At 45.5% G+C, this 26,279-nt stretch overlaps 1 protein-coding gene across 1 annotated transcript in view; it reads right to left on the bottom strand.

Moving 5' to 3' along the window:
- The window catches only part of LOC8031031 (putative phosphoenolpyruvate synthase), a 382,894-nt gene that overhangs the window by 64,036 nt on the left and 292,579 nt on the right, over positions 1 to 26,279 (bottom strand). Inside the window, exons 31-35 of the mRNA XM_040212580.3 lie at positions 25,900 to 25,956; positions 25,748 to 25,840; positions 21,070 to 21,129; positions 20,393 to 20,472; positions 20,260 to 20,323 (exon numbers count right to left, since the gene is read on the bottom strand). Coding sequence (XP_040068514.2) covers positions 20,260 to 20,323; positions 20,393 to 20,472; positions 21,070 to 21,129; positions 25,748 to 25,840; positions 25,900 to 25,956 — 354 coding nt within the window. The remainder of the gene's footprint in view (positions 1 to 20,259; positions 20,324 to 20,392; positions 20,473 to 21,069; positions 21,130 to 25,747; positions 25,841 to 25,899; positions 25,957 to 26,279) is intronic.

The following is a 26,279-nucleotide window of genomic DNA, read 5'->3' as shown; positions in this document are numbered from 1 at the left end:
AAAAACTTACAGAGAAAAAAATATAATTTACTTACCCTTTATGTGAAAGTTCCTCTAAATTTATAGTCTTTTCGTAGAGAGTGTTTAGCATGGCGGACAAAATAAAATGAAGCGTCTGATCAAGGTAATTCGTGCGGGATGGACGGATTACCCAGGGCTGATTTTGCCTAACGTCGCGCAGGATGACGCGATGTTTTAGGCTAGCTAAGTGAATGGAATGAACGTTGTTTTGCTGAACAGCCCTACGATACGTTGTTAAAAGTTTAAACGCATATATTTGCTGAATTGTTTTTACGTTTAGGGCCTTAAATAATGATGCAGTGGGATGGAGAGAGGGAACAGAAGACATTGGTACCTACAGCCCTTTTTTTTAAAAGGTGCAACTTTGTCAGCTTTGTTTTGGTTGTGGTGCCCCAAATAAGGTTGCAGTAATTTAAATGGGAACAAACAAAATATGAATAGATTGTGAATTTAATATGAGTAGAAAGGATTGTTTTAAACTTTGTTATCAGGCCAACGCTCTGGATAGCTTTGCTTAGACGTAATCTATATGAGCATTCCAGGTCATGTCTTGTGAAAACAACACACCTAATATTTTAATAGAGTTTACAAATTCAATTTGTTCATCATTGATTTTAAGGCAAAGTGGATCGTTTACACTTTTATTCCTAGGTTTAAACAAAATGGCATTGGTCTTACTACAGTTCAATTTGTTGTTTAGTGTCCAGGCAGTAATTTGTTTTAACACTTCTTGCATTGCAGAAATGGAAGGGCGGATATTGTCATGAGAAGAAAAAATGCTGGCATCGTCCGCATAAATTACCAGTTTTACATCAATGCTTTGAGCCACTTTTGCGATATCGTTAATGTACAGAATAAATAATATTGGGCTTAAAATGGTGCCCTGGGGAACTCCCGATGTTATGGCTAGCCTGTCTGAATGAAAATTTGAAAAAAAAACGCGTACTGATTTCTGTTTAATAAGTAGGATCTTAAAATATCATGCGCTATGCCCCTTATTCCATTAAAGGGTAATTTGGCAAGTAAAATGTCATGATTGATTGAATCAAATGCTTTTGTGCAATCGAGGAAAACACCCAATGTTATCTTTTTTGCATCGAATGCTTCTACGATTAGTTCTTTTTGATTCAGCAATGCTATTTCAGTTGATCGATGCTTACGAAATCTAAATTGTGATTCAGATATTCAGGAATGTTTATCAAGATGTGTTAGGAATCTTTGATGTAGAAGTTTCTCTACTGGTTTGGAAAAGACAGGAAGAATTGAAACGGGTCTATAATTGCTTATGTCAAACATATCACCGCCTTTATGTAGCACAAACACTTTTGATACCTGCAGTTTATGTGGGAAAAATCGGGTTTCAAGTGCAATATTATATATATATATATGTCAGATACCGTACAGTTTTATCAATAACGTATTTTATAGATTTTTTCTGCATGTTATCGGCATCAATGCTTTTACTATTTTTAAGATTCATGATTGTTGAGCGTCTGCTCAACAATCATGGGGAACTTATCAGTGGGGAACGAAAAAATTGTATTCGTCTGCAACAATTTCATGAACTCTAGGGCCTATTTTATACAGGGGAGGACACACATGTTGACGTACCAACATTTACAACTTAATTATTAAACGCGTTTGCCATGATGACGTCAGTTATTTGAGCGCCTCTTACGGTTACTTCATGAGGTACGTTTTGGGGTGGCTTATGGTTTAATATCGGATTCTCTTCGATATAATATGAGCTTTCAATGTTTCTAATGGATCAAAAAGTCTGTTGCGATAGTCACGCTTAGCAGTCCTTGGCTGACTCTTTAGTTTATTTAGATTAGATTTAAAGGCTAAAAGTCTACTATTTTTTTATTTAAAAAATGCTGATATAAAAGATTCTTTTTTTTTTCGTATCATTGATAGCAGGCTACGCGTGATCCAAGGTCTACGCGATTTTTTAGAGGCTTTGATGTTGACAAAAGAAAAATGTTTCGAATATATTGTATCAAATATGTCTAAGAATAAATTATATGTGGAATCAACTGAATTTGTAGAAAAAATTTGTTGCCAAGATGTATATTCAATTTCTTCTTGAAAACGGCGCAAATGGTCAGGGGAGATCGGCTAAACTCTAGTCACAGGAACGCAGTCGCTACGGTTTTCGTGGGAGCGTTTATTTTGCAAGCAAAAATAAATGGGAAGATATCACTTATATCAGTTGAAAGAACCCCCTATGTCACCACCGAGTCTTCGTAGTTCGTTATGAACAAATGAAGCAAACAGGTTGACGTGTTAGTTATTCTTGTATGGTGCTTTATAACACTTGATGTTATACAGCACCCTATGTTATAAAGTTATAAAGCACACGACTCAATGAGGTTTGAAAAATAATTTCTCGAGCTTCAGTCAGGGCTTATATCGATATTGAAATACCACCGAAAACTAACCTGAAATATTTAGCATTGACAAATTAAACAAGGTCTCCACAAAATTAAGAAACGGCATGACAGGCAAACAAAGGGGCCTATATACAACAGAGAGCAACGTATTTCTGAAACGCACAGTTACAACTTCATAAAAGTCAATGATTCTACAGAATGATTCTAACAGCTCACAACTTACTTCGTTCTTTACCAACATAGCACTACCACCATCTTGTCTTTTTTCTCTGTTTAAGTTGAAATGGGAATATCCTGGGAGCAGAAAGTAGTCAGCACTACAACGGTACCATGCTTGTTTTAGTATCAACTGAACGTTTTAAGGACACACACAAAGCCGTCACAACGGTACTATGTCTCCGTTAGCATAATGGCGTCAACGTTTGGTCCACTGAAATCAAACAAAACAGCAAGGTCATCGTGTTTGTTTTTTGCAGACCTAGCACTAGGGTGCAGAAGTGTGAATTAAAATGGGCACTTATTTTGAAGTAATTTGTTTAATTTAGAAGTTGAAAGAAAGGCGTCTGACATATCTGTATGAGCTTGACAATTCATAAGAGATGAAAAGAGGAAAAACTAGCTCGCCGTTATTTTACGGACGTCATCGACATATGTTACTCTCACAAGCGGCGTTTGTTCGGCCTTACGAGCAAAATACTACCATCCTGTACCCAAAGGAACTTCCAGTTACACTCCTTCTTTTTTGCCACTGTCATTCCCAGCAATTTCTTTAGTGCGGGGCAAAGATGCTCGTTTACGTAAACAGAGCCACCGGCCGTAATGCCGATATTACTGCAAGTGATGCGCCGTTTCTTGGTATGATGACGGAGATTGTCTCGTCTGTCTTTACGCATGAATTAAACAACAACGTTCTTTGCCTCGCTAGTCGGAACAGGCACGCGGCCACATGCTTCGATGTCTGTTTCGAGTATGGGCATGCCAATCACTGCTCCCAATTTTTCCACAATTTCAAGTACGTTCTCATTTTGCTGGGACGGGATTCCTTTTATTTCAATATTTGCTGTCAAATGCTGTCAACTGCTGGGCATATCAGAAAGGCAAGTGAATACAACTCTTAAACAGTGTGGTCGGTCTGTCGTCTCCTGCTAAATGAAGTCTGGTTGCTTTTTGCCCGATGCAGCTCGCGCAGATTTGGGACAAGAGAAGCTACAAATGAATGGTCTAGATAAAAAAAAAAACAACAACAACAACAACAAAAGAAACGTGTGCACCACGTAAAAAACGGACGGGGCTGTTCAGGCGGTGGTTCGCTGTAGACTACGTCGAAATGCGTTAGCATTATGACTAAAGATTGAGTGAGTAGACAGACGAGCCGGTCAAAGCCATATATAGGAGAAGGCATGGTAGCGCATCTCGGAGCATGACGACTAAATGGCTCTTCTTGATTACGCAGTTGATGCTGGCATCGGTCGGCTGCCTTCCAACACGTGGCCAGCACCCGTCGCCTCAAGTGCAGCGTCAAGATGCTAACTCACCCTGCATCAACGATAACTACTCAACGGGACCACGTGGCTTCGTGACGTCTACACCGTTCCCGACAGCAGCGACATCGCCTACAAAAGCCGCGTCCCAACTGGATTTCGCCAGTGGGCATGGTAGCGCATCTCGGAGCATGACGACTAAATGGCTCTTCTTGATTACGCAGTTGATGCTGGCATCGGTCGGCTGCCTTCCAACACGTGGCCAGCACCCGTCGCCTCAAGTGCAGCGTCAAGATGCTAACTCACCCTGCATCAACGATAACTACTCAACGGGACCACGTGGCTTCGTGACGTCTACACCGTTCCCGACAGCAGCGACATCGCCTACAAAAGCCGCGTCCCAACTGGATTTCGCCAGTGGGCATGGTAGCGCATCTCGGAGCATGACGACTAAATGGCTCTTCTTGATTACGCAGGTTAGTAAAAATAAGTCAATTTATTACGAGTTTAAGAGCAATTATGTTTGCCTTATTGTGCTGCCATGCCCCGGCACTGTTCTTCGCATCCTTGTAGAATGTGTTCGCACGGTAAAGTTGTTGATATTACTGGCCGGTGACGTGGAAACTAACCCCGGCCCTGATAAAGTTAGTAAAGCTGATACGCAGGATCCCATTCAGCAAATTTTAAAAAGCCAGAAGGACATTGCCAAGGACATCAAAGAAATGCGAAAGGAACAACAAAGCGTTAAGGAAATGTTTGTAGGTGTGAATAAGCGACTATGTGCTATTGAGGCCACCATTGAGGAGGTCAATGGCACGGCAAAGTCCTTCCAGGCTTACGAGGCTAATGTTGCTGAGCTAAATCACACTGTTTCCGATTTAAGAGTGACTGTTTCTCAAATGGGAAAGAAGCTTGATGACTATGAAAATCGTAGTCGACGGAACAATGTTATTGTTTTCGGTATACCTGAAGATCGTCAAGAAAACCCTGTCCAACTGAAACAGAAAGTTTGCAGTGATGTTTTTGTTGGTAAATTGGATGTACATGTCACCACCATTGAAAGGATCCACCGGCTTGGTTATAACAAAGGAAATCGCCCGAGGCCTGTGATTTTGAATGTTCGTGACTTTAACGAAAAGGTCAATTTATTTAAAAACGCTTACAAACTAAAAGGTTCCGAAATTTCTATCTCCGACGACTACTCAAAACAAGTACGATTACTTCGAAAAAAATTGTGGGATAGTGCAGACGCTAACAGGAGGCAAGGTGACAGGGTAAAACTCGTCTACAACAAATTGATAATCAACAACTTGTCTTACACGTGGGACACGGAAAATGACACGAGAATTTGTATTTCCACACCAAAACGTTCCATGGCGTCTGTTGAAGGTGCCTTTTCACCGTGACACGTCGTACCTTGTTCGAAATCGTTGAAATTAATAAACGTCAATGCCAGAAGTGTTGCTAATAAAATCGTTGACCTTGAGTGTTTGTTGTATGATCACGATCCTGACATTGTTGCCGTAACAGAAACGTGGCTGCATAGTTCTATTCATGATTCAGAGATTATTCCCCCATCGTATAACATTGTTCGGAACGATCGCGAATCACGTGGTGGGGGCGTTGCCGTTATCCTGAAAAATCATTTGGATTTTGTTGTAATCAATGACGCTCCTGATATCGAGTGTTTATGGCTAAAGCTTACCGGGTTTACTCCGCCAATCGTCGTCGGCGTAGTCTATCGTCCGCCAAATGCTTGCTCATCCGTTCTTGATCTTCTTGCTGATTTTGTTTTTAAGATTAAACAAAAATACCCGGTTCTTGTTATGGCTGGTGACTTTAACTTACCCTTAATTAATTGGGATTCTATGTGTAGTGGCAGTGATTGCCCTAATTCATCCTTGCTAGTTGACCTGGTTTATAATAACAATCTACTTCAAATTGTTAGTAGTCCAACACGAATCACCTCGTCTTCTCAATCTACACTAGACCTCGTGTTTCTATCGGAACCACTTGCAGCACGTTCGTACGACTGCCAAGTGGTGGATGGGATCTCTGATCATCAAATGGTACTCGTTGAGTTTTCAACTTCAACACTTCGTCCTTCATTACGTAAAAAGATTTCTAGGCGTGTGTTTAATTTTTCTAAAGCAGAAGACGAGTCAGTACTTGACGTGCTTGAGGTGTCGTTTGATTCTTTTTCAAACATGTGTTCTGATGGTTCTTCTATTGATACCCTTTGGAATTATTTTAAAGAAACCGTGCTTGAATGTTTACGAAGGTTTGTTCCAACGAGTATCAAAGTTACCAGAAAACATAATCCATGGATCACTCGCGATATCCTACACCTAAAACGAAAAATTAATCGTGCCAGGAAGGGCAAAAGACGTTTAAATATCAATGAAATGCGTACAAGACTGAAAGCTATGATTCGTCTTGCAAAACATAAGTATAACAATATAACTTTGCACACGTTCCTTAGGGAATCACCCGATAGGTTTTGGAGGTCTTTGTCCCCGGTTCGAAAAGACATTTCCAAACTTATGGTTTCGGACAGATTATTAACGGATGACTGTGCCATCGCTGAAGGTTTCAATGATTATTTTTCATCTGTTTTCACCTCAGATAACGGCATTATTCCTTGTTTAAACCTGTCACCCAACCTATCAGTGTTACCCGATGTTTTTATCTCTCCCGATGGACTGTTTTCAGCGTTGCTTAATCTTTCGACAAAAAAAGCTGCTGGTCACGACGGCATTCCAAATATGTTCCTCGTTCGCTACGCAGAATGGTGCTCAAAGTATCTTTATCTAATATTTAAAAAATCATTGTCGGAGTCCGTCATTCCTGTAGAATGGAAGATTGCCAAGATCGTTCCCGTTCACAAATCTGGATCTCATCTCTTGCCTGGGAACTTCCGGCCGATTTCTCTGCTTCCTTACTGCTCTAAACTCTTAGAGCACGTTGTTTTTAAACATTTGGCAGCGTATTTAGAAAATCACAACTTTTTTAATGTGAATCAACATGGTTTTCGTCATGGCCTTTCAACCACAACGCAATTACTTGAAACCGTCCATGATTTCGCTGAAATATTAAATCGTTCTAAACAGGTTGATGTAATTTTTCTTGACCTCGCCAAAGCGTTTGACAGAGTGTCACACTGTAAACTTCTTCTAAAACTTAAATCAATCGTGCGAAACGATATCATCTACTCCTGGCTTGAAAATTACTTGCTAGAAAGAAAACAGTACGTTCAGATAAACTCTAGTGCATCCTCGCCAGTCCCTGTGCTATCAGGCGTTCCACAAGGGTCAGTCCTTGGGCCTTTACTTTTTTCAATTTTTATAAACGAAATCACTGCTAACATTCCTGTGCGAGCACGTTTATTCGCGGACGATGTTGTTATCTTCACTGAGGTAAATGGTGTTAGTGACCAGACATTACTTAACAGCTGCTTATCCAAGATCCACGATTGGTGTGACTCGTGGCAGATGTCACTAAATGTTAACAAATGTTTTCGCATGCATATAACCCGCAAAACTAGTTTTCTTTCCTATAATTATTCCATTAACAATACTGTCCTAGCCGAAGTGACTTCCTATAAATACCTCGCTGTAATCATTTCAAACGACCTGCGTTGGAACACCCATATCAAATATATTGTTCGCAAGGCATTAACTAAACTCTGGTTTCTCCGGCGAAATTTAAAGCAAACCTCATCGGATGTAAAATTAACAGCCTATAAGACGTTTGTTCTGCCTATATTAGAGTATGCGTCCGTTGTCTGGGACCCGTTTACTAAAACCAACATAAATTTACTTGAATCCATACAGAGAAAAGGCTTGCGTTTCATATACAACAAATTTCAGAGACAATACCCGGTTTCCGAACTATATGTGTGTTCCAGCCTTAGCCCATTAACCCATAGACGCATGTTTCAAAGATTAAAATTTTTGCTCGACCTACTAAACAACCGATTTAATATTGACACCTCTACATATATTTCACCTGCTGTTCATAATTACCCCACGCGAAATTTTCATTGTAGATCATTACAAGAATACAGCTGTAGGGTCGATGTATTTAAGTTCTCATTTTTCCCAAGGACCATTCATGATTGGAATGCCCTACCCAGTCACATAATAAATGCTTCATCTGAGTCATCACTCATTGCTAACCTTCGCAGTTTCTGTAACTCCTGCGATTGACGGTATTTCTTGTAGGTTGTTTGGTTGTTGTTGTTGTTTCTGTTTTGCTTTAATTTTTTATTCAATACTGTATAATGATGACATTGATGCCTTATTCGCGTGTGCTAAAATGACTAGAAATGTATGCCTTATACAACATTATGTACCCCCTCCTACCACATCTCCCGAAGGAGATAGTAGTATCAATAAATAAATAAATAAATAAATAAAAAAATAAATAAAAAGAGTTTGGCACTCTATGGTCCTCAGTGACCTCTCACTGCCTCTTAGCTCCTTCCACAGGAGTGGCGTCGCACCCAGCAACCCCTTAGCAACCGCTTAGGAACCACATAGCAAAGGGAGACGCCATGCAAACGACGCGCACCTGTCCACCATTACCGATCCCACTCCTCACGTATGCAGGGCAATATGGGATTCCGTGTGCCGACATTCGCTTTTTTAGCTTTTTCGGTGAGAAAATTGCCTGATCGTATTTCGGTGATTGCTTCAACCACAGGCGCCAAGGCTTTCGTTTTTGTAGGATCGCAAGAAGAAAAAAAAAGAGAAAAAAGTCAAAATATTAGTCGATAAAAAAAATGAAAACCCCTGTAACGCCGAATTAGAGCGCAGCTCTTGAGGAGGAGGAGGGAACGGTACTGAGGGGAGATTATGCCCCTCCTCTTTCCTCATCCTGTCTGCTACAACTCCCTCCGAGCGGCGTCACCGTCGCCTCACGAGGGTCATGTGACCTCACAGGTGTTACGTGACGATGACGTCATCACGATGACGTCATCATCATCGTTATTGTTATGACGTCATCAGTGATGTCACGTGGGACGTCTCCGTGATGACGTCATCGTCATCGTCACTGATGACACCATCATCACTGATGACGTCATCAGCGACGTCACGGTCCATAATGCACCGCGCGGTTACACCGACGGCGACGGCGACGTCGCTCAAGCCGGAAACGGGCGCCTAAGAGCTGCGCTCAATAATCAAGTGGACGCTAACGTCAGGCTCCCGACTTTAAGGTGTACGAAGCTTGCTCTGACTTGAAACTTTTGTTCGGAGAATACAGGTGTTGTTAGAGTTGAGATGATACGGGTGTTTCGTTTTGCGTTCTTTTGCGAAGGACACACATGGACAACCTTTCGTGCCGGAGTCAGGCTGAAGACTGACGTCTCGTTTATTAAATCTAAAACGAAATAAAAGAAAGGCGCCTCTGGTACGGGGCGCTCAGGTTACGCGCGAAGCAGCGGAACGGGGCTCCGCGCGCGAACGGTTGCTCTCGCTCGGTCGCTTTGGACTTTGGAGCTCGCTAGCGTCGGCGCGTCGGCGACCTCCATAACATCCCTCTTTCTAAGGGAGCTTCGAAGAAGTGCCGAAACGGTCTGGCTCTTTTACACATCGGCCGTGCCGAGAATGTTTGTGGGAGGTGTCGGCACACGTTTCCTCAAGCCTCGTGGTTGTTTCGGGGAACTCTTCGATGCATTGTTTATCTTGTTCGTCGGGGAAAGGAATTAAATGCGTGCGACTTCTTCGGATCTCTTGACCTTCGGACGTTATCCAGTAAGGTCGTGGTGTATGGGCCTTGTTCTGAACAGCTCCGGTTCGCTTGAGGTCAATGACCCAAACTCGCTCTCCAGAGCCGAGTGGATCGAGTTGACGCACTCCGTGTCGCCGGTCAAAGTATTGCTTTTGTCGATTCCTGTTTCCTTGCTCGTAGCGACGCAGTTCTTTTTGGTCGGGTAGCTTTGGTTCCAGGAGCTGAGTGGCGATCGGTACGGTTGTACGCATCCTTCTCCCCATGAGAAGTTCTGTCGGACTGTATCCGTTGGGCAGATGCGTTGAACGTTAGATCATGAGTGTCTCGTACGGATCTTCCGTTTTGCTGAGTGATCTCTTTATGATCTTCACCGCAGCCTCAGCCATCCCATTGCTCTGCGCGTGGCGAGGGCTTGATGTGGTGTGCTTAAATCCGTAGGTCTGTGAGAACTTTGTGAATGCTGAACCTGTGGTTCCCGCAAACTGAGGGCCATTATCAGACACCACTACTTCTGGGATGCCATGCCTCGCGAATATCGATTTGCAGTGCATTATTACGCACGCTGCTGTGAGGTTTTCCAGTCGGGCGATTTCGGGGTAGCGAGAGTAGTAGTCGACGACGACCAGCCACCATTTCCCGTGAATGAAGAAGAGGTCCATCGCCACTCTCTCACACGGTCGACTAGGAAACTCTGACGGAATGAGGGGGAGCTTTCGGTTCTGGCCAGTTTTAATGCATTTTTCGCAGTTCTTGACCAGGCGCTCGATATGATCGTTTATCCTCGGCCACCACACCGATACATTTGCCCGTGCTTTGCATTTGCCTATGCCCATGTGTCCCTCATGAAGTTGTTGCAGGATATGTGGACGGCAGGATTCTGGTACCACTATTCTAGAACCATTCATGAGAAGGCTGTTTTGCACAGCAATGTGATGACGGAACTCGTAGTACTCTTTGAGGTCTGTTCCGAGATCTCGACGATTTGGCCAACCTTTATGGCTGTAGCTGGCGAGTCTTTGGCAAACATTGTCTTTGTTTTGTTCTGCCGTTATCCATTGGAGACCCGTTTGCGTTGCTGGTAGGGACGCTTCTATGTGTCGAATGAAGCAGTCGATTTCTTCTGGCATCTCTCTGTCTTGCCGCTGTGGCAGAGGGCTTCTTGACAACGAGTCAGCTGCTTGGAGTTCCGTGCCCGGAACGTGGGCAACTTCGAATGAGTAGCGCATTAAACGCATGCGCAGTCTCTGAAGCCGTGGGGTTAGGTCGTCCAATGCCTTTAATCCTCACAGAGAAATGAGTGGTTTGTGGTCGGTTTCCAGTACAAAGTGCGTTTCCACGATGTAATCTCGGAATTTTTCGCATGCCCACGTGAGTGCCAAACCTTCTTTTTTGATTTGGGCGTACCTCTTCTCTGTTTCGGTGAGTGTTCTGGACGCATAGGCGATGACGCGATATGATCCATCCTCCTGCTCTTGACGCAGCACTGCTCCCAGGCCGTAGGATGACGCATCTGCCGATACAATCGATTGCTTGTTGGCGTCGTAAATTCCGAGAACGGGGCACGTTGAGAGGATTTCCTTCCACTTGGCGAAGGCTTTCTGCTGAGGATGATCAAACACGAAGTGCACTTTGGAACTGAGCAGTGACGATAATGGATGCAGTAGGTCAGACAGGTGTGGCACGAATCGTCCTAGGTATGTCGCCATACCCATGATGCGCTTGACTTCTTGCTTTGAAGTCGGTATGGGCATCTGCTTCACTGCGTTGACGACTGTCTCGTCTGGACGGACACCATCGCTGTCGACTTGATGACCTAGGAACTTGATACTTCTCACTCGAAAGACGCATTTATCCTCGTTGAGCGTGAGTCCTGCTGATGAGAGTCGCCTGCGGACTTCTCGCAGACGTTGCTCGTGCTGCTCGGAAGATGACGCCCATATCAAGATATCGTCCATGTGGCAAAGTACTCCTTCAATTCCTTGGAGAAGTTGTGAGATACGTCTCTGGACGTGTTCCGGTGCTGACGTGATTCCGAATGGTAGGTGATTAAACAAAATCTTCCAAACGGAGTGATGAATGTCGTCAGGAGTCGTGATTTCTCGTCTAGAGGGATCTGCCAGAACCAAGAATTCGCTTCCAGCTTTGAGAAGATCTTGGCTCCCGCTAGCCTTCCCAGCGTGTGCTCCAATGATGGGATAGGGTGATATTCGCGCTGAATATGTTTGTTCAGTTGTGTGAGATCAACACAAATGCGAATTTTGCCAGACGGTTTGGGGACGATGACCATCGGCGCGCACCATTCAGTAGGCTCTTCTACTGGAGAGATGACACCTTGCGACTGCATATTTTCTAGCTCTTCCTGCGTTTCTCGATACAGCGAAAGCGGTACTCTTCTCGGTGATGCGATAGCAAACGGCGTCGCGTTAGGTTTCAGCTTGAGAACGTGAGCACCTTCGAGAGATCCCAGTCCTTGAAACAGGTGAGAGAACTCTTTCTTCGGTTCGCAAGTTTTGTTCGCAGTCATGCAGATTTGAGGGCAAAGCCGAAACTTTTCGATAGCTGGCTTACCCAAGAGAGGTTTGCGAAGTCCTTTCACGATGTAAACTTCTTCGAGTGCTTGTTGTCCACTGCAGTTGAGCTTCATCCAAGCTGATCCCATGACTTTAAGGGGTCGTCCGTCTGGACCATGAAGTCGGCGTTGGGGCTCGGAGAGCTTGTGGCACTTTGCGAAGACCTTTTGAAAGATGGCATCTGGTAACACCGTTTCGTCTGCTCCAGTGTCAATTCGGAAAACAACAGGAGTTTCGTCGACGAATATCTCGATGTCCCATTTTGCTGTTTGAGGAGAAGCTGCAGCTCCCACGAATCCTTGTTCGTGTACGAGGAAGTTCACGGTAGTTGAAGATTTGCAGACTGTTGCAAAATGTCCCTTTTTCTTACACCTGTTGCAGCCTGCGTTCTTCGCCGGACACACGCTCCTCGGGTGAGCTTCTCGACCACACCAACGGCACGGTTTGCCTTTTGGTTTGGGTGTCGCGGTCTTCTTAGTAGGAGTTCGAACATTTGAACGTTCAATTCCTCGCTGAGCAGGTCCTACTGCTGTCCCATTTTTGGCTGCTATACGGTCAACGTTGGCATCCTTTTCTTTTGTCGGTCGGAGTTGCACTTGTTGCTTCTTAATCACTTCTGATTGTCGCGCAGCAGCGATGGCCTTCTGGAGGTCCAGATCAGGATCCAGTTGAAGTTTTTCTGAAGTCCTGCTGTCCCGAAGACCAACAATCAGCCTGTCGCGGATCAATTCTTCCTTCAGTGGTCCATAGTTGCACGTAGTGGCTAATCCACGGAGTGCAGTGACGTACTCCTCGACGGTTTCGGTCTCCAGTTGCGATCTTGTGTTGAACATGGCTCTCTCATACACCACGTTTTGACGAGGAATGAAGTAACGCTCGAAGTTTTCCATCACCTTCTCGAAATCTTGGGCCTCGGTGTCGGACAGCTTGAAGGTCTGTAAGACGCCTTCCGCTTGCGGTCCCATGATGTAAATGAGAGTGTCGACTTGATGTGATGATGGTTGAGATGCCAGTCCTGATGCACTGTGGAAGCGCTTGAATCTCTTCTTCCACGCCGGCCATTTGTTAGGTGTTGTAAAAGTGAAGGCTTCGGGTGGCGAGATGCGAAAAGTTGCCGTTACCGTTTGTTCGGTAGCACCGTTGTCGGCAGAAGTTGAGTGCTTGTCCATTGTTCCTTCGTTTGTAGTCGATCCTGCGCTTTACTAATTATTAGTAGACTCGCGGAGCGATCCCACTTCTGACACCATGTTTCGTTTTACGTTCTTTTGCGAAGGGCACACATGGACAACCTTTCGTGCCGGAGTCAGGCTGAAGACTGACGTCTCGTTTATTAAATCTAAAACGAAATAAAAGAAAGGCGCCTCTGGTACGGGGCGCTCAGGTTACGCGCGAAGCGGCGGGACGGGGCTCCGCGCGCGAACGGTTGCTCTCCCTCGGTCGCTTTGGACTTTGGAGCTCGCTAGCGTCGGCGCGTCGGCGACCTCCATAACAACGGGTACGGGTTTCTAAATAATGCTCAGTAGCTTTGATCTCGTGGCATAAGCTCTTGAACTAACTACTTGCCCATGAACTTATGATGCTGATCCTGTCCTGGTCAAGGCCATAATGCGACTATTTGCAGCGGGAGACAGAAACGTCCTATTTTCCGTGACTTCCTTTCCAAACCAAACTAGAATGGTGATTTTTGCATTTCGTTCATATTTACGTGCTGATGCGATGATGGATGTTGGGATCTCAGCACTAGAGGAAGGGGTAATCAATTGAGTTTAAATACATTAATTCTGAAGGAGCTCATTGCGGAGATTCGCCTAATGCTGAGTCGGTTGAATTTTATTTAGTAACCTTCCGACTTCTTCGAAGATGTGAAGAAAACAAGATCGCTGTGTCATTGCTGAAATATGCCGACTGAGGCTCGCACTAGGCATTCATGGCTCGGATCCTCGCCTCTAGCGAGCACACTGCTTGGTGGGAAAAGCACAAAAAAGACGTAGGACCAGGACCAAGAAACACACAGACAGGCGCTGTGTGTTTCTGTGTTTTTTCGTCCTGGTCCTACGCCTTTTTTGCGCTGTTCCCACCAAATAGTATGAACCACCGACTACCCCAACTACAGGCCTTGTTCCAGCGAGCAATTTTATTTGACACGCTGGCGTATGTTTGAGAGGAAATGACATTAAGAGGAAACAAAGCTCCGAAAAAATAACAACTCGGGCGAATGGATCTGGCTCAATAATTCACATTTTAACGAACAATGTTTTTAGAAAGCATGCAAGAACTTGAGTGAAGATGAAGTCCCGTAATGCATTGACCTCCTGTCTAAGCTCGTGGATTCAAAAAGTATACATTTAAAACAGCTGTGCAGAATTCGTTACCTGATAAAAATCACATACCAAATTCTTATAGAAATTACGTTATTGCAAATTTTTAAAGTGGTCTATTAGCAAAGATACAAAAGCAATTTGTGATGTTTACGCGTGTGCGGAACTTGGGAAGTGACAAATGCTCGTTTCACAAGCCGCGGTTCTGCGTAGAAAATTGCTGCCGTTAGCGGAACTGCGGCATACATCCCAACTTTTTATTACCGATGCGTCGACCGCGAGCTTTTTCTTCCGCTAAGGAACCCAACGTTGCTTGCTGAAAACGGACGCGGACAATGCGTTTTAGAGGTCTCTAATAACTATCTGACTGCCTTGGGTTTTAGTTTACTGTTTAATTATACTTATAAAAAAAAGAACTTTCGAAACAAAAACAAAAATTTATTTTGTTTGCTCATTTAGTTTTTACAGTTCGTTGTCGCGGAGTGTGGAACCTTGTTTGGAAAGACTCCAACAAACCTCCTCATTGGACATATGCATGGAGATATGTGCTTATCAGGAGGCGAAACACGACGACACATGAAACTCTCAAACACTAAACACGAAAGTCTTAAAGGGGTACTCCGCCGATTTCTTCATGGTCCCCGATTTGCTTGAAATTTTCCTAAACTCGCCAAACAACGTCGCCAAAATAGTATCCCAAATATTAGGTCAAAATAATTTTTTTTTCACGAAGGTATTGAATTTACAATTTCGGTCCTCACCGTGTTGCAGACGGTTGAACAAGTGGAGGAGGCGGCCATAGCATTGGCGGTGGTTTGCAATCCTCGTGCGACGATAATTTTGGATTCACAAAGAGCTTGTCAAAACTTTGCGCGAGGGGTCGTGGGTCAACCAGCTCTAAGGCTCCTCCGCAAAACCGCGGTAGAGGGAGTACATCTGATCTGGACCCCCGGCCATATGGGGCAAGTCGGAAACGAGGCGGCGAATGCTGCGGCCCGAGGTGCGTTATACCGGGACTCGGTTCTGCCCCACAGGGATCTGGACAGTGCGCTCACTTACAGTGAGGCCTTAAGGGCTCTACGAACACATAGGGCAGAATATCCTGGGCCGGCCAAAGGTCTCAGCAAAGAAGAAGAATTCACGTGGAGACGACTTCAGACGGACACGTTCGTCACACCGATCCAGCTACATCTGTGGTACCCAGAGCGGTACGCCACGGCAGACTGTCCCTTCTGTGGTGAGCCCTGGGTGGACGTTTATCACGTTGTCTGGGCATGCAACAACCTCCCAGGACTGGCTCCAGTCGAGGAGCCCAAACTCGAGGAGTGGGAAGCGGGACTCAAGTACGCGACGGCTAGCGAGCAGAGGCTGCTCGTGGCCCGAGCACTCCGAGTTCACTCCGCACTTGGAGCCCCGGAATAGGGGCACACAACCACTCTCTCCTTTTTCTTCCCCTTTCTCCCCCTCCCTTTCCTAAATCTTTCAACTCAATAAAGTTTTTCAACAACAACTCACCGTGTTTTTCAAACTGAAAGTTTCTACTGGCAACAATGAAAAAGTGACGTCATTGGAAGTGCAGGGGTTCACTCTTTGGACTGTAGAATTTGTTCCCTACTGATTCAAAGCAGTTTCATGGTGTCAAATGAAAGCTTTGGAAGCTCGCTCCAGTCCCCGCGCTCCAGCACGGAACAAATGATTGACATATTCTATTTTTTAGACTGCTCGCCCGACTGGCAAGCTAACCTTCCACTGACGTCACGGCCCTGAAAGGGGCGGGTATATTTGAAGGTTTGTTTTTGCATCATTTTCATTTGCCGATTTCGCAATAACTATTATGAATTTCACGATACTAAATAGCATACCAGAAAGGGCAAAGGCCGGGGAGTCAGAAAATATAGTTAGTTGAGGTAGCTCAAAAATCGGCGGAGTACCCCTTTAAGAATGCCAGTATGAACAGGTTCTGGCACAAAAGGGGCGAGGAAAGGAGAACTTGACCTTACAAGCACAGCTCCAAGGCCAGCGGTGTCAGAACAGTGGGGGCGGGGGGGGGGGGGGGGGGCAATAGGCAATCGGTCTCACACTAGTATATGCCCAAACATTACAGACATTCCTCGCAAAATGTTTTGAAAAAGGGAGAACAATTCCCCTTCCCGAACAGTTCCGACACGACCCCTGGGGCAAAAGAGCTAAACCCTCCAATAAAATGAAAAAAGAAATAGCAAACTAGTCGCTAGCGTGCTTTCTCTGCATGTTGTCTGCTTGAAAAAGGTGAAAACGCCACCCTATGCGGAAGCTTTCCCGCTATGCTCTCTCCTGTCACGGTGTTCTCCACCGCGCTGCAAATGGCCAGCGCGGATGCCGCCGCTCTGCCGCTGCGAAAAATGTCTAACGCCCCATACGCACATTCGCGTTTGAGCGCGTTTGAGTGCGTTGCGGAGTCCTTGCGGCCAGGCGCGGTCGCTTTCGGAGCGACGCGCGCCTCCCCGCAACGCTCGGTAGCGCGACGCAAGCGAGTAAAGACTTGTTCGACTTTCCGAAGCGTTGCGGTGCGTTCGGGTGCGTTCGACCAATCAGAAGCCGAAAGAGGAGGGGGGGGGGGGGGGGGGGGGGTGACGTGTTCGCTCGCCCCACCCGGCCGACTCGGCGAGACGTATCCGGTTCGCCGGTCTTAATGCTTGCTTTTTCGTTTTGGGGAGCGGTGGGGACTGTATTTTCCAAGGCTGCGATGGTTCAGGCTTGACAAAACGTCGGGGAAGCCGGCGAGATTGTCCCGAGATCGAACACTTCGACGCTGCCACTGTGCGCCGCCATGTTGCCTTGGATTTCGCTTACTATTGGTGAGCCACTAGCGACGATAGCGCGTTCTTATTGGCTCTTGACTGCGGTTGACTGCGTGTCAACGCAACTGTGCGTACACGTTTGGAGCAAGCGGTCTTCGCAACGCAACGCGTCCGCTTGCCGCTACGGAACGCACCGCGCTCAAACGCGAATGTGCGTATGGGCCTTAACCTTCTCGAACCGCGTTGCTCTGCTGCTGCGGCTGGCCAGAGCGCCGCGGCGGCGGGAATCGCGCTCTAGGAGCAAAATCGCTGCGTGTGAAACACGCAGAATGGGTGCACAATTATCTTGATTAAAACTTGTTGTTTCCCTAGTTGGTTCATGATGCAGTCTTGAGGTTTTTGCGCGACACAAGGGACAATCACAAGCGAGTAGACACGGACAAGCGCAAACTTTCAACTAGTTTATTCGTGCGCGATCGACCACGAACATCCAGAAAGAGCATGCGCAGCACGCTACACAGAAGAAAAAAGGAAACAGAAAATCGATAGTAAAGTCACCCACCAAGACACATTCCACGATAGTCATTATCGAACCAGCAACCCGGATAAAAACTGCACTTCACTTTCAAACAAAGAAACCGAGGTATCGCTATTACAGCCACGGCCCTTCTTTATATAAAAAGCTTCCATCAATTCTCTGGCTGTGCTGTCTTTGCTTCTACCCAAGATCCTAAACTCCTGAAATCGCGCCTCACACCCGCAGTCGGCACAGTGAGCAGGCAAGTGTGCATTGCCTTTATTCATGACCGACAATTCATGTTCCCGTGCGCGGTCATTAACACAGCGACCAGTTTGACCAATATATACTTTCCCACACGAGAGCGGAATCTCGTATACCACCGCTGTGGCACAATCCACAAATGGTCGGGTGTGCTTTTTGTTGCAGCCACTCATCTTTTCTCTTCCCGAGGAAATCCTCGGGCAAAGGCCCGCAAGCTTGCGTGGAGCAGAGAACACGAAAGGTACATTGTGCCTTGCGTGTTCTCTGCTCCACGCACCCGAGCCTTTGCCCGAGGATTTCCTCCCGCACCCGAGCCTTTGCCCGAGACTTTGCGGGCCTTTGCCCGAGGATTTCCTCGGAAAGAAAAAAGACGAGTGACTGCAACAAAAAGCATGCCCGACCGTTTGTGGGTATTGCCACAGCGGTGGTATACGAGATTCCGCCCTCGTGTGGGAAAGTATATATTGGTCAAACTGGTCGCTGTGTTAATGACCGCGCACGGGAGCAGAATTGTCGGTCAGGAATAAAGGCAATGCACACTTGCCTACTCACTGTGCCGACTGTGGGTGTGAGGCGCGATTTCAGGAGATTAGGATCTTGGGTAGAAGCAAAGACAGCACAGCCAGAGAATTGGTGGAAGCTTTTTATATAAAGAAGGGCCGTGACTGTGTCAGCGATACCTCGGTTTCTTTGCTTGAAAGTGAAGTGCAGTTTTTATCCGGGTTGCTGGTTCGATAATGACTATCGTGGAATGTGTCTTGGTGGGTGACTTTTGTATCGATTTTCTGTTTCCTTTTTTCTTCTATGTAGCGTGCTGCGCATGCTCTTTCTGGATGTTCGTGGTCGATCGAGAAAGAATAAACTAGTTGAAAGTTTTCGCTTGTCCGTGTCTACTCGCTTGTGATTGTCCCTTGTGTCGCGCAAAAACCTTTAGACTGCACAATTATCTTGGACGCACCGCCGAAAACCCAACGACGCCAGTGTGGGTGCAGCGTGTTTTGTGCAAAAGTGGATTCTTATTATTCGTAAAAAAATAAAAGTAATGTGTCCAACTTCGATGTGACCGTGCTTCCTTGGCTAACAAAACGATACTACATATGGCTGGGAATACGAAAGGAATATGCTCTCCGTTTCATATTTCTAACTTCTGAGTAAGAAAACCAAAATTGCGTTTGCATGGTGTTTTCCAGAAATCAGGCAAGACATTTTTCGGGGTCAGAACTGTACTATCAGGAACCTAGTCTTTTCTCATGCAATGGACGCAGCGGTACTGCCGCTGGATGCCTTTGCTGTTAATTAACGGAGCGAAAATATGCTAGCTGATAATTTACCGAAATAAAACAAGTGAACGCAATAGACTAATCGAGGAGTAGCCATAAATGTTCTAGAAACGCGAACCAGTTCCTAGCGGCAGCTGCGAGCGAACGTTAGGTGTTCGGTACAGTCACCGTACAGCCCAGGTATGCTGCCCAAATGTTGAGAACGGCCTCACTGACATGCCCGGAAGTAATTAAATGACGACCGCTTGAGAGCAGTAGGTGGAATGGTCGATGATGATGGAATTTCTACGTCACCTACCGTAGGCCAAAGTGGTGCAGGTAGGACACGAGCGGGTCGTCCGCGTTTGTCAACACCTCTTGGATCGAGCACCGCAGTGCTGCATTTTATTTGTCACATTCCCGGGGCCAGTGAGTCATGTGTCAGCCTTTGACTGGGGCTTGTGTTCTCACTCAATGAGCGCGGGCTCTATTCGAACGCTGATGTCCCACTCCTGTTCAATCTGTAGACCGCTCTCAGTAGCTGATAAACAAGGTTGTACACTACGGTTTTACAGGATAGGAATAAAATCTACAAAAATGAGCCCCGCGAAAGGAATACTCGCGAAAGGGCTGTTATTTTGGTCAGGTTAAACTAACATAATTTCACCTACTCTCACGCTATGATGAATACTACAGTTTTCTCTCTAGGAGGTGTTTGTTTGACTTCTCAATTTGTGAAGACGATTCCTAGCTGACACAAAACTCGTGTCCCATCTCTGCCTCGGGCTAGCTTCTGGTTGACGTAGAAAATCGAGGGGCCTGCTCACCTACGAGGTGTTCACTCGTCTGTTAAGACACCGATGGCTAAACGGGAGAGAGGGACTACCCCAGCACTACGTCAAGATTCAAGCGTCCCATACCTTCGCTCTTTCTCGACCAGCCACTGCTTGCTTCGTCCAAGGCACCAGCAGCCGCAGCGCCATCCTGTGAGAAAAATGCAGATATGTCGACCAATCCGAGATCTAGGAAGAAAGGTCTGCAACTTGAGCCCACCTTCGCCATAAATTGAGTGGTGTACTCAAGATCGGTTCAGTTGGTGACACGGAAGCTGGCTCTGGTGAAGCAACTGCATGCTGTGCCAAAAAAAAAGCAAAAAAAAAGCGTAAATGTAGCTTAGGAAATTCGCCCAAATTAAGCTCTCCACAAATCACCCCCCAAAAACATGTGACACTTTTAGAATCTTTCCCGTTAGAGCGAGAAACAACAAACACTGCTAGTAATCAGGTGAAATGCACCCTTGTCAGCAATCGTCTGTATGTTTGAGGGTCATCGATGGTTGAAGATGGATATAAGCAACGCAAAGTGTGAATTTCATAAAAGTTATTTAGCTGGTCCAAGAGCCAAAAATAAGATCTGTTTAGCTAAAGGGCAGGTCATCTCCCGATCTCTTTTTTGTGGGCGCCTCCATTTCGGTCTTTTTTAGTGCATCCCGGGTACAATTGGTGATGATTACAATTCGATAACTTGATTTCCTGAGTTTCACAGATGGTGTCAAGACGGTGAGACGAGATTGTTTGCTCTGTCGCGGACTTTATTGTCTTTGGAGGACACAAAACGTTTTCCGGCGAGTTGAGCTTCAGATAGCTGGCAACAATGATTTTAAGCAGCACGATGGCTGAAGTGTTGTTACTTCGAAGCGCATCTCTGGTGGCGCCCCCTGTGGTGCTCACCTGCAAAGTGGTTATCAGGGGCTCGGGGTCCAGTTGCCAAGGTACGGACTGCATGTCAAACTGCATGAATAAATGTCACATCCCTAAGGATCGTAGGGCGGGGCTGGTACAGATAATGCGATTATCGCGCAATAGCCAAGGAGGCATCAGCCGCTCATAACTCCGAAGAAGGAATCACAAATCGGTGAGAAGAGTCGCTTAATCTGTCAGGGAGACTGTATTCAGTCCGGCCGCTAACTTTCACTGTCTTTCTTTACCCTTTCCAGGACAGTGAAAGGGAAAGCCCACCACTCTGGTTATAAAGGCAGACTTCCACCAGCTTCTTGCATACACTCTACTCTTAAAAGCGTTCAATGTAAGATGTTGAAGGGAGATTCATGGAATCGTAACCGTCGTTCCACTAAGGTCAAGACTTCGAGAGAAACGTCTTCTACCAATGTTGAGACATCCGGGAGACTCTTTTGTAAGTTCTTCCTTCCAGAATGGCTAGATTCATGCTTTCTTTGGACAGTCTCAAAGAAAGAAATGTTGGTTTAGCTGCTTGAACTTTTAGATATTAGTAAATGTGATTTTGTGCATTCCAACAAAAACTAAAACAAATGAGACGTTCATGTTTAGACTACATAAGGTCGGACTGCCTTTGAGACATGGCGAGTCCGGTTTACGCTGTAGAAGAGCCATTCAGGCAGTGCGCTATGACTGCTAGTGCTAGTCTGGGCTTTTCAACGTCCAGCACGCCGCATTCATGCACGACTAAAGAATTGATGTATTAAAAAAAGACGTAAAAAAAAGAAGAAAAAGCCGCATCTTTTTGCTATTTTTGAACGAGACAACATGCAATTGTCGGTATCACCAAAGTATATATCAACACGAGTTGACTATCCGTAAATGATGCATGAACATCGTTCCTGAAAATCTAAGTATACATAAATGCACGCATGTTGCAAAAATAATGCGCTCATGAGGTTTTTTTTAAAAAATGTGAACCCTTTGGTTTTTAAATATTCTTCCTTCATTTTGAGTGTTTTATGAAGAGTTATTTTTTGATGCACTGTCAGTGCAAAATTTTAATTCATGGCGAATAAAAATGAAGCTCGCTATCGTCTTTTTTTCTACATTCTCGTTTACTTAATACGCATAAAGCCTTATTAGCCCGATAGATGTAAATTTATTTTTCTATAGACATTACAGTCAGGCAACCTACACCGTAAGTTCTGTAGGTTTTATTAACAACCTTAAGTATGTCCTGCATGCTACAGATCTTCGATGTAGTATTTAGGGAAGAAAACATTTTAAAGAACATCACTATCTCAAGTAATCTAAGCGGTGATTGACTCCCTTATTGTCATGATGAGAAAAAAACTGAGACTGCTCCGTAAATTAGCAGAACATTTACTGATATATATGCATTGTTAGACTAGGTTTTTGCACTTTTCTTGCAAAGCTTTTTTATTTGTGTTTTTAAACTTCCCACAGTTTAGGTGAGCACACAGCGTATTATTATGTGTTTGTTTACTGGCAGGATAATGAAATATCTACTTATCAAAGTAGTGCTTTTATAATTATTCTATCAAATAACAACATACATTAGCGCAAAATATTAAGGCAGAGTAGAAGTTTTTTGTTTGATATATTGTTTTCGAATGCAATCGGCAGGAATACTTGTTCCACAATTTATGCTTACCAAAGAAGTTGTAGCACGTCCTGTTTAAACAATTTGATTTAACTAAAAACAAAAATAAACATGTAACTAAACATGAGCATATGTAATGCTTATAAAAATTTACATCTACGTACAGAGTGAGCGAAATGAAGTGATACCAAAAAAAAAGTCCACCGGAGGTACGCGAAAAGTATTATTAAACTGAAGTTATACTTAAAAAAAATACCATAATTAAGAATTAAAATCTTGAGACAAGGGAACGAAAAGGAATACACACACCATGTCCCTTTCCTTGTGTTATGTTCCTTTTCGTTTCCTTGTCTGAATGTTTTAATCCTTAACTAGGATTGTTTGCCAGCTCGCCTTGACTCTTATTGAAGTTAATCGCGACTCCAGCGAACTATAGGGGGCGCGCTGGTCAAGCGAAAAAGCGGACGAAAGGAGGTTGTTTTTGTTGTTCAGCACGCGGACCACCATAGGCCTATTTCACTGCGGCGTAAAATCTGTGTTACACATGAAAGGAAAGCGCTTTTTAGACGGCATCAAGCCTCCTCTAGTCAGTGCGTAAGAATGACACGGCGGAAGCAAACAATTAATTACTGGAAACGGTGTTTGTTTCTATGCTGCCTACAGGAACCAAGCAGCGATAGCAGACGACAGAGTCAAAACGACCTCCACTCCTGAGCTTCTTGGCGTGGCCGCTACGCGGCGTCGGTTTCGTTGGAGTCGCCAATACTCCCAGCGGGCAATATGTGCAGATATAGTCGTAACCACCAATTTTTTATTCAGCTACAATTGAATAATAAACTTGTTAATTACAGTAATTAGGGTATCTGCTTATGCGCCGAGAAACTGAGGGAGAGGAGGAGACAAGATGGGACGTCAGAACAACAAGCTCTGGTTCGAATGCTTAGTGGGTAGACCTTGGACGAGTGAGGCAGCTAGCCTTAGCTCTACCCACGAATCGCTCCAATCAGAGCTCGGCGCTTTAGCGTACCCTCTCGCCACCTCCTGTCTCAGCTTCTCGCCGCATATATGAAGTGCCGTTCACACACTTGCAACCCAGAAGGACGGAGGGAGCCAAAACTGGTTTTCAAGTTCCGTCTAACGGCGTAGAACCTGCTGCGCAGCAGCAGGTTCTAAAAACCGGTCTTGTCTCTCTCCGCCCTGCTCGGTTGCAGGTGTGTGAACGGCGCTTCAGAAACATCGAGACTGCCGTATTCTCAAGGCTTGTCCAAACAGGATACTACAAAACTCACGACTCCGGCAAGTCCTGCCGCGCTCCGCTTCCGGCCGTCGGGGGGAAATTTCCCTCCGTCAAAGCTGCCGGGGGGAAACTCCCCCCCGTCAAATCTCTTCCTCGCTTCCACCACGTTGGCCTTGCTCTGCTCATCACGTGGGTCCGGAGAGCCACTCACACGCTCTGTTGGCTGTCGGTCAATCGCTCAAGGCCTCCGCCGTTTTTCAAGTCCCGAAAAAGGGAAAGGGAAGATTTGAGTGTGAGGAGGCTAGCCTGGCGAGCGCGCGTGGCATCCAAGGTCGTGTCATCTTCCAACAGTTCTGTGGATTGGATTCCCGCGGCTCTTGTTCCTAGCGTACCTCGTATAGACAAACAAACCTGGTTGGTTTGGAGTTTAATCAAATAAATTAGATATTCTTAAGTTCTCAGTGTTTCTACATACAACTAAAAGTCTCACTGTGGAGTACTGCACTTTATTTATGTTTTTCGAGCTACGAACGAGGATTTTGGCAAAGAAAGCTGAGCCACGGCGGTCGAAGCGCAACCTTCGACGCAGGAATGTCCCAAAGCCACCCGAAGACTGACCTCCTTGACCTTCGAGCCAAGGCGACTGCGGTACGCGAGGGCGTTGGCGAGGTGAGCCGGACGCAGGTGGCGTGTGACGTCGAATCTCACAGGCACCGACGTCAGAGAAAAGTGGAGGAGGCGAGGAGAGAAGTCGTGAGCGTGAAAATTTTCACGACTCCTGAAAAAATTTTTACGACTCCGACAAATCGTAAAAATAGAAGCGACCGCTTCAGTTTTCACGATTTGTCGGAGTCGTGCGTTTTGTAGTGTCCTGTTTGGACACCCCTTAAGAATGCTTAATTTCATAAAATTTTTTTTAACCAGCTCTGTTTCCAAGATTTCCGTTTCTAAATTTTCCACTCAAGAAATATATTTAGGTACCCAAACCGCGAAGGTCGGGGAAAAATTCTTGAACAAAAAGTAAGGGCGCAAACGAGCTGGTGTACATTGCACATGGTTGAAAAAAACCCGAGACTGCGGGTAAACGACACAACACTAAAAAGTCTCTAGAGACTTTTTAGTGTTGTGTCGTTTACCCGCAGTCTCGGGGTTTTTTCAACCATATGAAAAATTCTTCCCGGTGTTAAGCGGGAGACACATGTACGACGAAACCTTCCGATCCGACGTGCGGACTGCCGGAATGACCTTGGGGGGAGAGGGTGTTCGTAGTATCGGAGAGCGTTGAAAACCCTCGCCTCCGACCGTCGTATTGCGCGGTCGGACGTCGGATCGGACGGTTTCGTCGTACATGTGTTTCGCGCTTTACGAAGGCCGTTACGTATGACATCCCCATGACAACGGGGCGGAGCTGACAACAGTTCCTCTCTTGCTCTCGGCTGTTGGAGAAATGTGTTTTCTTTCTTTATCTCCACTCTAGCGTCCTTGCCACCAAATACTAAGTTTCCTGGGCCTCTCACTCAACGTACAATTAGTCAATGAATGAATGAATGAATAAATGAATGAATGAATCAATCTCTGAAGTACTATTCAGGTCTATAAAACCCTTAGGTGAAGAAAAATACGAAGAACATTACTGGATCTATCAATCTAAGCGTGATCAATCAATTAATCACTCAACCTTCCTTTCTATTTCTCTTTCTCGTACACCACACACACTGTCTTCGTGACGCTGGCCCCCATCTACATGCAACCCCCTTGTTCAAAGGTGTGGCAGTCATTTAATAGTGAAGATGATCCGCTGGGCTCACCTCTTTGATGCACCGATGACCGTGGCAACGTATGAGCTCCCGGTAGAGTCGGCCTGGTTCTTCGTCGTTCTGCTCAAGGTAGCTGCGAGCTTGCTGAATACAAAGGAAAATATCAGGCATTGAATTGCAGATTTTACGGCTCAAGCATGTACCTCGCTGGTCAGTTGAGCGAAGTCGGTTCGAAACTTGCGGATAACTCTGGACAGTTCCTGGAACGAACAGAGATGGTACCTAAATACGCACCGTGATAATATTTTATTTCGAAGCAGAGCAGAATTAGCACGTTGGTACATTATATTGAAAACTCATTCTGTTGGCACTTGGACAATAGATGAGGGGCTACATGCATTTAAGCTAACTGCACTGGCACGGTTCTTAGCGCGGTGAGTTTTGCTGCTTTCCTATTGCAATTAGCAAACTGTACTTCTCTTTCACAAGCGCTCTACATCTTCTCGTGCCTCACGAGAGAATTTAGTTTGTATTGCCGCGCGCGCCGCTAGCCAAGTTGGCCGCGCGCCTGTGGCCGAATGGG

This window comes from Ixodes scapularis, unplaced genomic scaffold, assembly GCF_016920785.2.
Source record: "Ixodes scapularis isolate PalLabHiFi unplaced genomic scaffold, ASM1692078v2 PGA_scaffold10__122_contigs__length_95168666, whole genome shotgun sequence".
NCBI lineage: Eukaryota > Metazoa > Arthropoda > Arachnida > Ixodida > Ixodidae > Ixodes > Ixodes scapularis.
This window is presented reverse-complemented; position numbering and strand designations above follow the sequence as displayed.